The sequence below is a fragment of the Trichoplax adhaerens genome, genomic scaffold (genome assembly GCF_000150275.1).
Source record: "Trichoplax adhaerens TRIADscaffold_3 genomic scaffold, whole genome shotgun sequence".
NCBI lineage: Eukaryota > Metazoa > Placozoa > Uniplacotomia > Trichoplacea > Trichoplacidae > Trichoplax > Trichoplax adhaerens.
This window is the reverse complement of record NW_002060945.1, coordinates 4,665,814-4,679,256: the sequence shown is the minus strand read 5'-3', so window position 1 is coordinate 4,679,256 and position 13,443 is coordinate 4,665,814. Positions and strand designations below refer to the sequence as shown.

The window sequence follows — 13,443 nt, the reverse complement described above, 5'->3', positions numbered from 1 at the left end:
TGGAGTGGACATTGGATCACATTAAACAGAAACAGTTCTTTGCATTTGAAAGATAAAAATTATTTTAGATTGTATCTGTAAAGGACATAATGAGCTATCGTACGTATAATCCAGCTGTAAGGATTGGAAATTGGCAGGAAGATGTTTGTCTCGAAGAGGTATGATGCCGAGTGAAATAAAATAAAATATACTTTTCTATAATTTATCACGATTTTGTATTCAGGGTGCTTTGTATCTAGTAGAGTACTCGCAGTCTCGTATAGTCTAGTACTTACGCAAGTGCGAATATTATTATTAATGAAAGTTTGCAAGATATCAAACATACACTTAACATTAAATTGAACCTCCTATGCCATTTCATATATTGTCCGCAGACGTTATTTAAGATTGACATATACTTAACTTGATTTGATTTATATAGGAAAAATTGAAGGATTTTCTTGAGAAAAAGGAAAGAGGTGAACTTTTGACAGATCGAGCTTATAATTTGCGGCATCATATTTTACAAAAGGTATGTAGAATTTAATTTTAGATAACTTTTTCTTCTATACGTATTACGATGATTCATTGATGTACAGCTATGGAATTATTGATTTATATATCTGCTTGACTGCAATGATTGTAGATAGTCTTAGAGTATAGTATTATATAAGAATGCATTAATTAATCTTAACTCCAACAATGATGTACGCATTTATCTAGATCGATTTAAGCTCTCCTGCAGATGATGGCTACATCCATTTTGGTGACATTGTTTGCCTATATAATGTTGGTACGAGTTCAATTGCTTCTGCGAACATGTCCGATATTCAGATGCATAACGCTCAGCAGTTAGAGGGTCCATGCCCTCTTACTTCATCAAAAAACTTTGAGCCTTGTATTAGAAACGCTTTTCAAATTGTCAGGTTAGTTACTTTGCTCCCAATATTTAACGAACGTTGTTTGTACCCACAAATGTCGTTAAGAAAAATCTAATAGAATTTTTATTATAAACAGTGCTGATAATGTTGATCGTACTGGAGAAATCTTACACTTCGAGCAGCACTTTTGTTTATCTACTCTATCTGGGATTGGTGGACAGGTAACTAATTTTTAAAACGCGTAAAAATTCTGGATGCGATTATTGTTAAAGTGAATTTCCTCTTTCTTTTAGTTAAAATTATATAGTGACAGAGCTACTTTCATAAAATATGCCAAATACTCTCGCTTGCAAGACGCTACCCTTTCTGCTGAATCCAATTATCAGTGCGAATGGTAATTCGAATACGTACTATTTGTAGCAATTCCAGTCTTCAACCAGAAAAATATAATCATTATACAATTACGGATTGAAATCTATACAAATTTTGTTCTTTTGACGATCCATAGGAAATTGCTTGTTTTAGAGCCTAAACAAAGATTGATTATGGAAGGCATGCCAGTTCCAATTGGCCAGAAACTTTTAATTAATCATTGTAAATCAAATCAATGTCTTGCTTCATTGCCCGAATATACTCACAGGTGACGTTAATTCATATTTTAATAATCTGAACAGAGAAAGAGAGATGAAGTTTGGAGATTGAGACATAACGCAATTTTAATGAATTTTTATTTTAGGACTAGCTTTGGTAGAGAGTTTGAAGTAGTAGCTCATACTCATTATGATCCTCACAAAATCGCCAGAGATATCAATCACTGGAATTTCATATATGCTGGTCAAAGCTGCAATTAATATAACGGTTAATATCGTTCCTATTAATGTGCTTCAATTGTACATATATATGCATGTATGACGTACTAGTAATGTTAATCAGCTACATAAATAGACATTTATCTGACTTTAGAAAATCATAATTATCTATAGGTTTTTTTAATGGAATTAATAAATATCATTACAACTTGGTACTGTCTCCTAAATATTATATATAATGATCTGTACATTGTAGTTTTTGGATATCATATATTATCCTGAATAATAATTCTTTTCTTTTGCTACCCGCATGTTAAGTATTTATCAACGATGTAGAACTACAACTCTCGTAATAAGATATAGGAATGATTTTGATTACTTAATAAATCTATGACTTTTAAATGAGCTTAAGTAGGTGTCGGAGCTAGTTACACATCACAGTTATTTAACCAATTTATATTCGCATGCAAATACCGAAGTTGTTATTCTTGTAACTCTGTCCACGTAACTGTATTTAGATAATATACTGTAGGTTAAACTGAATCTGAATTTAGATCGATTTACTGCTATCGTTGATATTTTATGGGCTTTATGGGAAACTGTTGAATTTTTGTTTACCGGTCCTGTAGAAATTATAGTATTTAATTACCTCTTTAACTATATGAAATAACTGAAACTTAATTATCCTAGCTAAATCTATAGCAGCGTTGTAAAGTATTCATTCTATGTCGATATTTATCTCCTACAATAATATCAAAAAATTACTCTAACATGCATATACTCGATGAATTTATTTTATTATAGATATTAAAGTAGATACAATATGCAAAAGTATAATATATGCAGTACTGATGTACAGTATACATAGTGCAATCTGCTTCAACCAGTGTTATGAATCACTAAAGACATAAGCGCAATATGTATGGGTTATCTTTAGTTATTTGGTGATTAAATTAATTAAAAATATCGTATTTTGTTGACTAGGCAAAATCTGTAAGTGGATATGCTACATCTCATGAATTAATTCATTTAGGTGTTAATAAAAAGTAATAATATGATATTTACGTAATAATACAAATACAAATCATCAGAGTTAGATTATAAAGTGATGCTTTAATTAATGCAGTATATAAAATTGCCAAGTGATGCTGATATAATATAATAAATATCCAATATCAAAATAAAAAATTTGTGCGGTGTAGCAAAATATAAAAACTTCTTATAGTATTATATCAAGAGTTAAGATCAACGAACGCCACCGTTGAGCAAATTTAATCGCTATATATTGTGTAGATTTTTATTTCGTTAATTAATAGTCTTGCTATCGCTCAAGTAAACATGTAAGTACTTAATGGAGTATAAAAGATGCCATTAACATATTATACAGCAATAATTACTATGCTCTGCTATTTATCGAAAATTTGAAATTACATTCCCGATCCTAGAGCAACACTGGCTATTGAATATAATAATAGTTAGTGTATCATACAGATTTGAAAGCGTCAATAAGGCAACCGGCTACCTTGGGTCATAATAGTCGTCGATGTTCTTGTAAGTCCACAATGAGCGATCATATTTCTCAGATACTACCATTTGATTAGTTGATAATGGTAGATGAAATGCATTCCATCGCAGACTTGATTTTAATTGCTCGAAATTATTACCAATGTGGACATCTATCACCTAAAATTAGATTAAAAAAAGTAAAATTTTATTTTATAAATCTAGTATGACTACCAGCAATACACTCTTGTGAGTCGAAATAATAGGCAGCTGAGTAATGGTAGATATAGTATATGGTAATGTTCATTTTTTATCTAATTAATTGAACCTGTTGATTACGATAAAAAGCGAATTTCGGTAAAGTCATCGATCCATCTGTATATACACAACTAGGATTCTATAACATTTAATAATAATAATAATAATAAAATGTTAACTGCTATTTTTGTTTCTTTTACTGCCCTTAAAAGCCTAATGCCTAAATGGTACGTAATATATAATGGCAAATTTACTGATTTTAGATTAGTACCTTGTCAGCATTAATCTTGTAAAATAACACCCTAGAGTTGTAATTACTGTCTCTACTAAGGCTTTCATATTGGTCGACAAGAGCTACACAATTTACCCTGTAAGATGTCCAAATAACCGTTTGATAATTTAATTATTGAATATTGAATTAATTACAGATAATTATAATTAAATTCAATATACAATCAATAGCTTTGCATAGACTGTTATACATGTATTAATATAACTGTGGTACGTTTAAATGCAAGACGATAAACATACTTTGATGTATAAAAGAGGCACATTATAAGGTAATCTTTATTAGTATCTTTGAGCAATTGCTGCCATGCCAATGGGTCATTAATTTCTCTAATAGGAGTAACTATAAAAGAGAAATAAATTTGCTTCAAAAAGTAGTATCGAAGACTTGACATATAGCAATACCTTACAAACAGGATGCTATAGTAAGAAATATAATTTTTGATATTAAAACTAACAACTTCCATGTCCCTGTGTCAAAGTCGTAGTTGATTTAATTTCAGATAACGCCACTAATACAGAGTTATTTGTAAGACCTTAAAAAATCCGTTAAATTACGATATTATTATATAGCAAAGCATCAAATTGACAGTACTGCAACAGCATATAGTTGGAGTGGCAGCAGAACGTATTATTTCATTACACAGATATAAATACACGTATATCTGTAATGAATTCGTTTTTTATTATAATTCTGTTAAATGGCTTAAATAACCTAATTTACCGGCTTGTTTTACTTTTAAAGATGAAGGAGGTATCTTAAGTTGAGGATATGACCCCACAAGTGCTAGCAATTCGATTTTCCGGTTAGATACTTGATATATTTTACTATCGAGAAATAGTCAATAAATGAAGTGAAATAAAACTCGTACATCTAAACATGATTGAGCTTATTGTACGTACTAAATGCTTAGGAGCATGATTTAGTCTTCAAATACTAATACTAACAGTACATATACTTCGATTTAACGACTAACATTGTCTGAATTACTCTCCAATTATATCATACCAGAATTTAGTCAATTCCTCTTTAATGCAAATCTATTATATCTTACAAGTAAATATTTGATGTGATACACATATACGTATGAATTATAATTATAATTTAATTTATTACCAGTGGTTTGTACTCGTATAATTGACTGATCACTACTTATATCATCAGATATGTATTCGTACATTGTCACTATTTCCAAACAAAACTTGAAATATTATAAAATCGGTACAAAAAACTATTTATCTTGCGAAAGAACAGACATAATTTTTTCTCTACCATATAGTAAATAAATAAAACAACTGTCATTATTAGGTAACAACAAATTTATGGTACGATTGCTATTATCGCTTTTATAAAGCAAATAGCAAGTATAGAATTGAATATACGTACATCATATATTTTTGATAGAGGATATTTCAAATAGAATATTATAAATGCTATTATAGGCACATTTAAATTTACTGGAGCAGCACTACAGCAATGTACGTACTATCGGCGATAAACTACACGTATAGCACACATTGCTTCAGCAATCCTACCTGTATAAATCATCTATGGCATCACCAGCATTGCAAGAAACGCAGCATACCTACAGTGTGTAACGCAAATTGATAAAGTGGTCAAATAACAATTTATGAAGATCCTTCCTATTATCTGACTTTGTATGGGCTATCGAGATACTTTAAGATCAGAGGCTTACTGGTAAAACAACCGAGTTACTCCATTTACCCTGTGATACAGTACATTTACAGTAATATCAATTTGTTGATAGCTAATTTTTGGTACAATTACCTAGTTCATAACGTCACAAATACATTGTTCCTAAGAAAGCCAATTCGCTGACGCAAACCAAATAATCACTATCAATTCTAAATATAATTAGCTATTGCGAAAACTAAATATTTCATTCTATCGTATCTACGTATTTAACCTAATTTAAGTCTCTCATCGATGTCTTGCATAGGCTACACGAATACTTATTACTCATGCTGCACGATATACTGTACAGATTAGTGCAATACAGTACTGTTTATCCTAGCTTGTAAAGCCAATGAGCTGCTACTTGTATGATATATAAGGTATCAGGCTCTTGCAGATCCATCAAAACTATTACACTGTAATTTATTTACTAGTGTCTAGTGCCATTTTGTGATATTTATATAAGGTGTTGTCCTTACCTGATTGTCATTAAATCTGATTCTAAAATGGATACAGTGCTTGTTACCAATATCTATCTCCTCCATATCGGTTACGGTTTTCTTTAAAGTTCCTTATCATACATTTGGCGTATATTTGTTAACCGTTTTAGCATCTATACATAGTAATAGATTTGTAAACAAAAAATTACAAATAAAGATCTTTGCTGCTCAGTACCAAGGACTACTAGAAAGAAAACCTAGACTAGATATATTGTATTTTAGAAGGAAATACTGTACTGTACTTGGCCGGTAGGTTTACAGTACGGTATTGCAGCACGTAGTGTAATACACTGATTAGTATTAAAATAACGAAAACATTATTATAGAATGTAGTACAATCTTTCAATTATAATTTAACTAGAAGAATTGAAAATTTCAAATAAATTTCCTCTTTTTTCGTAATTAATGTTCATACTCAGGATTTAATTATGGAAGGGTTACCAGAGGAATATACTGTAAGTAAAAAATAATGATAAAATTCATTTGTAAACATAGGATATTAAGTCAAGTTGTATATGACTATATATATATAGTACATATATGTTAACATATACACTAATATTCACACTATATCCCGTATCAAGACCCTTATTCCATTCATACTGTCCTTACATGTTGCTACAGTACCAAGATTCACTCTTTCACTCACTCTCAAGTTCCCATCCTTAACTTTTCCCAATTATATTTTAATTTAATAATTTCGCAGTTTTATTTCTCATGAAATAAATTCTTCCCACTTTTAACAACACAGGACAGCTCGACGTTGCAGTTCACGTACCAGTGTACTAGGGTATGGACTACTAGATACAGATGTATTCAAGAGTATACATAGTATACAGTACATAGAGTAACGTATGAAATCCAATAAGGTATTACAGTACAGTCTATGTCAAGTAGTCCTTGTCTATGTTCAGCATCAGTAGGCAAATCGAGTTGGATATATCGTGTACAGTACAGTAAATTTGCTAGATTTGCTAGATGATTTAATATACAGAATAGATTTCAAAGTGTTGACTGTCATGTACGTATTTAGTAGGCCATGACACTGTACAGTGTACAGTACAATCCTGGCAAGTGCAATAATACTGTATGTCTTTCTACTTACAGTATAGACTGAGACGAGAGAGAGAGCTGTTTCAGAGAAGAGAACTTTATTACTCGAAGTCCGTCAGGTCCAAGCTAGACACAGAGATATACCACTACTCATCGAAAGGATTCTGAATCCAATACGCTAACATGCATTACTGTACTGTATACTGTATACTGTATCTATCTAATAATAGATTGTGACCTAGTAGGATTCTAGTTATATTACGTTATTGCTACAGTTTTGTACGCATTAATTATCATCATGATCTATAGTAGTGTACATGATTAGCAGATAAGTGGGGAATAATATTACAGAACAGTGGACTACTGTACTGTACTACAGTAGGTGTATAATTTAGGGAAAATTAATAAGGCAAGAATGAATAGTTTTGTATTTAAATAATTAATACATACAGACATACAGTACAGTAATTTATGGCACTATTTATCGATTCGATGGGACCTAGCGATAATTTGCCACGCATACTCGTACTTTACTATTACTGTACAGTACAGTACTGTACTGCATTTTTTCTTTACATACTGTACAGTACAGTACAGAAACAAACAATAATATTGTTCAATGCTCATGCTCATTGTGCTTAAGTTGTCCACCCCAATACTGTACAGTACAGTACAATTGATGAGTCATTACACTGTACAGTATGGTCGGTACTGTACTGTAGGAATTAACACGCCCATAGAAAATCTTCTGGTTTTCTCGGAAAATTTCTTCTACAGTATCAATCCAGTACCGATCTACTGTAGAGTGTAGAGTCAGTCAAAACTTGAAACTGTACATACAGTACGGTACACAGGTACAGGGTGCAATATACTGTACAGTACAGTATACTGCCGCTGCTAAGTACAGTACAGTATAAAAAGGGAAGTATCGCATCAGCCTTTGCTTCATTCTACAACATCTTGATACCTGGTATTCCAACCATTATTGCAGTACATACAGTAGTAACTTGATCCGTTCTTGCCGATTCATAAAGGTTCAAAATGGTTTGTGTCCCGTGCTTGGTAATGCCGATTTTAATAGCGATATGGACGGTGATTACTAAACTGTATAAACGATTTTTCGGACCGAAAGTGGAAAAAATAGAAGAGAGCAAGGATTCGGTTCGGGTTTTTTAATACTACTATACTTCTGTAACTACATCTATAGTCTAATGCAATTTAAGAGACACAACCGCACAATAGAGAAACTACTTTTTAACGTATTCGTACGTAAAAGTTTGTAATTTATACTAAACTATAAGTATGATCAATGATTACAACTGTTACTATATGAAAGGTATGAAAAATTGTACATTTCCACTTCCAATAAATAATTTCCCATTGACAGTGTAGTGTGTGTATACGATACTTTTACATTACACAATAATGGATAGTTGATTATATATATATTTTATGTTACTTTGTATAAATAATTTCAAGCTAAATTACATTGGACTGCACTCATTTTGTACCATTTCTCGATTAACTTAAGCACTTGACTACTGTATTCTATTGTGTTATGTACTGTACTATACAAGTGTATGTCTACTCGTTGTATAGCACGAGGATGTTACTTTACAACTACTTCAACATTTCAACTTGCTCATACGAGTACAGTAAATCTATATAGAATACGTATACTATATATATATATATAGTAGATTAGCCTGATCATGGTGATGTAACATGTACACCGTTGTAAAGTAATCGTAAAGCTTCTTCTATTTCTTGTTATTTGTAGTAAAATTCTGCTAGTATAATAATTGGTGTTGTTTTTCGGGTAGTCACTGAATACATTCTCATTTTGATCAACCAGCTTCTATACGTACGCACGAATCATTATCATTTATTAGTAAACGATAAATTTAAGAAACTCCTTATTTTAATGAGGTTTTAATCAAGAGTGACATCAGTGAACAACTTAGAATAATAGATGTTTATAATGGTAACACTGCTATCATGCCGCCATGTCACCTGTATATCGCTCACTCTAACACAGTAATTACGCTACTTTGTAAAATGTTGTATGGCATGCTACAGAAGCTTTTCTAGTACAACTGTATATGACACGATATACATTGTTGTTACTATTGATGTGCTTGAATATAAATATTTGATTATTTCAAAATTTCAAGAGTCTTTTCAAGGAAAGGATAATATCCCATTTCCTGGAATTAATAGAAATTTTAAAATGAGAAATAGCATGTTAATAACTTCAGGACTGTATTACCAAAATAAATTAAATATCACACAAGAAAATATTACTGTCGACAATGTATAACTAGTAGTTATATCGCTGCTGCTATTTTCCTACAGCAACTTGGTAGTAAGTTCTTAGCAGTGTTATAAATGAACAGTGCACGAAGACATGAGTGCTAATATTCATTTAAGCATTAATGTCTAATAATAATAATGTGGTCAGGTCTGCTCTCAAACTGTATTAATACTTATATTTTGTAGCTATGGTCATTTCCATTAGATTACTAAGATAGGCTATGCTATCCACAGTAATAAGGCCAAAATTAATATTGCTTGCTAGCCCTGCCATCAACAAATTACTAAATTCATCAATTTGTAATATATCGAATTTTATTTCAATAGCTCTATAGTTATTGATGCTAGTAAAAGAATAATGCATAAATTAAAATTTTTGATTTAAAGTATTAAGAATGCATAAATTTGGGTATTGTACGTGGAATATATGTAAAGAAGTGTTTAGATATTCGACTTTGCGGATATAATAATGATAATAATTTGACATTAAACATAAGCGCTATAAATAATTGTCACTTTACTTTTATACCTTTTTATAGAAGCAAACGAATGTTGATACTGCCAATGGAAAAGTAATAGCTAACGGTACAGCAAATGGAAATGTTCCGCACCATACGAAGGCAGATTAACTTGTTGACTGATCTAAATATCATCATGTTTGACCGGTGAATGAATGAATTTCATTTTTGCCTTTAAAAATGATAATATAAATATATGTAAGCATAGCGATATCGTCCCGTGGATAATATAGTAAATTCATCAATCTGACTTATTTAAATTCTTTGATGCTTTTAGCATCACAAATAAAGGTAATACTTGATAATATTTGTATCGCATATGCGCATTTTATTTAATAAATAAGATTATGATAGTATTTTTTGAGTGCGTCTACCAGTTAAATTCATTTTAGACGTAGCTATATATTTATATTAATACGTACCATATCGTATACTATTTACCCCTAGATATCACGTTTTTAAAATAAATATACATATTTGTTGTGTGGTAACGCGGGACTTATGTATGTCTCGAAATGATTGTCCTGTAACGTAAAATATGATGAATAAAAGAGCGATGGTGTTGCTGTATCATTGGCAATAGACTTCGCTTCTTAAAGCTCAAAGTCTACGACATTATCATTTTTCACAGATTATTTTAAGATGGTATCCAACGAGAGGTACTTTTATATTCGAGTTGTAATCAATACAGTATATAATATATATAAGGCACTATTGGATAGAAGTACAACTTTATAACTCAGTGTACGCTTAATATACGTAACGTACATATTGTACATTGCTATCAAATGTATTTGTAATAAATGAGCTGAAATGCTTTTTATTGATGGCTAAATGTAAATTATCCTTGGTAACTATTTCATGCCATTGTAGATTGCTATCTTTTCTATCTGATGCAGATCTACCGAATGATTCGAATGAAGTAGCGTAGAATTTTAAATAGTGTGCAGTATCATTGTTGAAGTATTCGTTCATATGAAACACTAATACTACAAATATGTTCTATATACGAATTTCTGTATACTGTACACAATAAGCTATATTCATTTTAAAAATTACATCAGTGTTTAACACTCCTAATAAATACTCGATGACACTAGTATGAATATGATGTAAATCGTAATTATCAACTCATAAGAAAATTATTCCACATGAAAGCGAACCTTGAAATATTGTACTATCTAATATTCCATAAATAATATATTATTATTTTTTATTCAAAGTTGCCTTCATGATCAATAACTTAATAAAAGGAAATGACTACAATCATAATTATAATTATCAATAGTTTGTTAGACGTCAATAGCAGAAGTCAAAATTTTCAGTTATCGAAAGAGTAGACGGTCTGTTGCATTCAGAGACTGGCCAAAAGTAAGTAAAATAATAGATTATTATTTTTATTAAGATGTAATAATCGCATTTAAAGAATTGTAAATAAATGTTGGATAATTTGGCGTATTTACACTGTGGATCAAATATCAACATATTCTGTGTTGTATGTTACCATACATATATATTGTCTCGTAAGTCGTAAATATGCAAGATACTTGATAGAAATGTGTTACGTAGAATGGCCACATTTCATCCATACATTATCCGACTGATACTGTACATACTCTCAATTACCGTACTCGTATATTATAATTTACTCAGTTTATTAAAATCCGGTACTCCCTGCCAACGTTACTATATTATGATTATTACATAGCATTATGCACATTTGACTTCATAAAATATACGATACTTGTATACATATAATAACTACATTTTTATTTATCTTTAGTAAATATAAATGGTTATCCTTTCGAGTTGTTGACGCTAAATTGCTACGATACATATATGAGCAATGGCAAGTATATTTCACAATTACTAAACTGGTATTAGAGTTAGTACTGTTGATTTATCGTTCTTAAATACGTAGATTAACATGATTTATTCCACAAAATCTAAATAAAGTATTATCTTACGCTGCTGACATAACCCGCAATATACAGTACTATATTACCTGTATTAAATTTATTGTTAAAAGTATGTTCGAACACAAAGAGAAGTTTTATTATACCTACTACAATATATACATCCATTCAGCATTCTGAAAATAACCTCATTTAATACTGTAGTAAATTGAATCTTATGAGAGCTAAGAGATTGATAGAAAAATATTACTATGAATTAGAAATTAACATGGATTGAAAGTTTCTTAATATTCGAGTAGGGATACCAATGAAAAATATGATCAAAAAAAGAAAATAGCTGGATGTACTTCATAAATTATTTTGCCTTGGATGAATTAATCGAATTCCAGTGATTACTATTATAAGTAAAGATTTTATTAGCATTTTACGGTGTATTTGCATTCATTGACAGTCTGTTCGACATGATGCACTAAAAATATAAAATTGAATGAATTATAATTGGGATTTCGATACATATTTAATGAATACAAATAATAAGCAAAACGCCTTAAAAGTAAGTTTATTTGTGCAAAAGATATTATTTTCAGTGTCTGTATCTTTCTAAACCATTATGGACTGATCGATGAAACAAACATCCTGCTGTATGATTGATCATGATATTGGTTATAATTAGCCTTGGGAATAAGAGATTTTAAATTGTGTTCAATACGGCTCAGATCGGATAAATGGGAATAAAGGATCAATTAGTTCATCTTCAATAGATGATATTATTACAGTTGTAATTGCTGTATATTCTACAAAATTAGCGATGGTGAAAGTTTAGTTTTACTTTCATCAGTTGAATAATTTAACAAATTTGGCTTGTCTGACAATAATAGCTGCTTATTGATTATTTAAAGGTTAATGTAAAATATGAAGTTTTTTGTGAGTCTCGCAACGAATTTCATAATAAGTAATAGATTACAACATTTAATGTAACTGCTGATAAACTGAAACAGTTCACGAAGGTTGAACGATTGAAATTATAAATATTGAAATGATGTCAAATTGAGGACGATTATATGTGGACTTTATTTAAGTACAATCGAACAAGATTATTAATAGCGAATGATTATAATAATCTGCAACAGACAATAAGTATTATCTGCAAATTTTACATTTCGTTTGCGTAGGTCTTCGAGCGGAATTGGAAAGTATTTAGTCTTTTGTTTTACTCACAGTCAATAAATTGTTATGGACAACATCTGCTCTATTATATATATAATTATTTCCTTACCAACATTATTTTTATGTCGAAGGCTTTAAAATTCATATAATTATAATCTTAAATGGTGTAGAAATCTGGTAGTAGAACTAACAGAGTACCACTAAATAAATTTCATGTAATGAGAATGCATAATTATTAAACTATTTTCAGTCAAATTTGATTTCAATGATATTAGATGACAACAAATAAAATTTTGTAGTACTTTGTAACAGTAAAAGATGTTATACGATACAGCGTAATATATTAGTTTTATCGTACAATTTACATATAATGCTACGTATATTTTGCCACTATAATTTCAGTCAGTTATGAATTATGTCCATATTTAACAGTGAACATAATGAAATGTATGAGCTTACGCACTGTACAGTATATTACATATCTAGTACATAATAAATGAATTTTGATCAATTAAATACGAATGAAATTAACAGAAGGTAAAGTTTTGATAATATATTATCA

At 30.3% G+C, this 13,443-nt stretch overlaps 2 protein-coding genes across 2 annotated transcripts; one reads left to right on the top strand and one right to left on the bottom strand.

Annotated features, from left to right (window-relative positions):
• Window positions 1-89: 89 nt before the first annotated feature.
• On the top strand, window positions 90-1,711 carry TRIADDRAFT_54530 (uncharacterized protein; the record flags this gene model as incomplete). The annotated part of the gene is made up of 7 exons (XM_002110981.1): window positions 90-158; window positions 422-511; window positions 703-905; window positions 997-1,081; window positions 1,154-1,254; window positions 1,369-1,500; window positions 1,597-1,711. The coding sequence occupies 7 exons, from the start codon at window positions 90-92 to the stop codon at window positions 1,709-1,711; spliced, it is 795 nt and encodes a 264-aa protein (XP_002111017.1).
• A 1,476-nt stretch (window positions 1,712-3,187) lies between these two features.
• TRIADDRAFT_54529 (uncharacterized protein) lies at window positions 3,188-5,959 on the bottom strand (the record flags this gene model as incomplete). Its single annotated transcript, XM_002110443.1, has 8 exons — window positions 3,188-3,352; window positions 3,501-3,569; window positions 3,702-3,798; window positions 3,962-4,061; window positions 4,177-4,254; window positions 4,443-4,546; window positions 5,255-5,304; window positions 5,894-5,959. The coding sequence occupies 8 exons, from the start codon at window positions 5,957-5,959 to the stop codon at window positions 3,188-3,190; spliced, it is 729 nt and encodes a 242-aa protein (XP_002110479.1).
• Window positions 5,960-13,443: the final 7,484 nt, after the last annotated feature.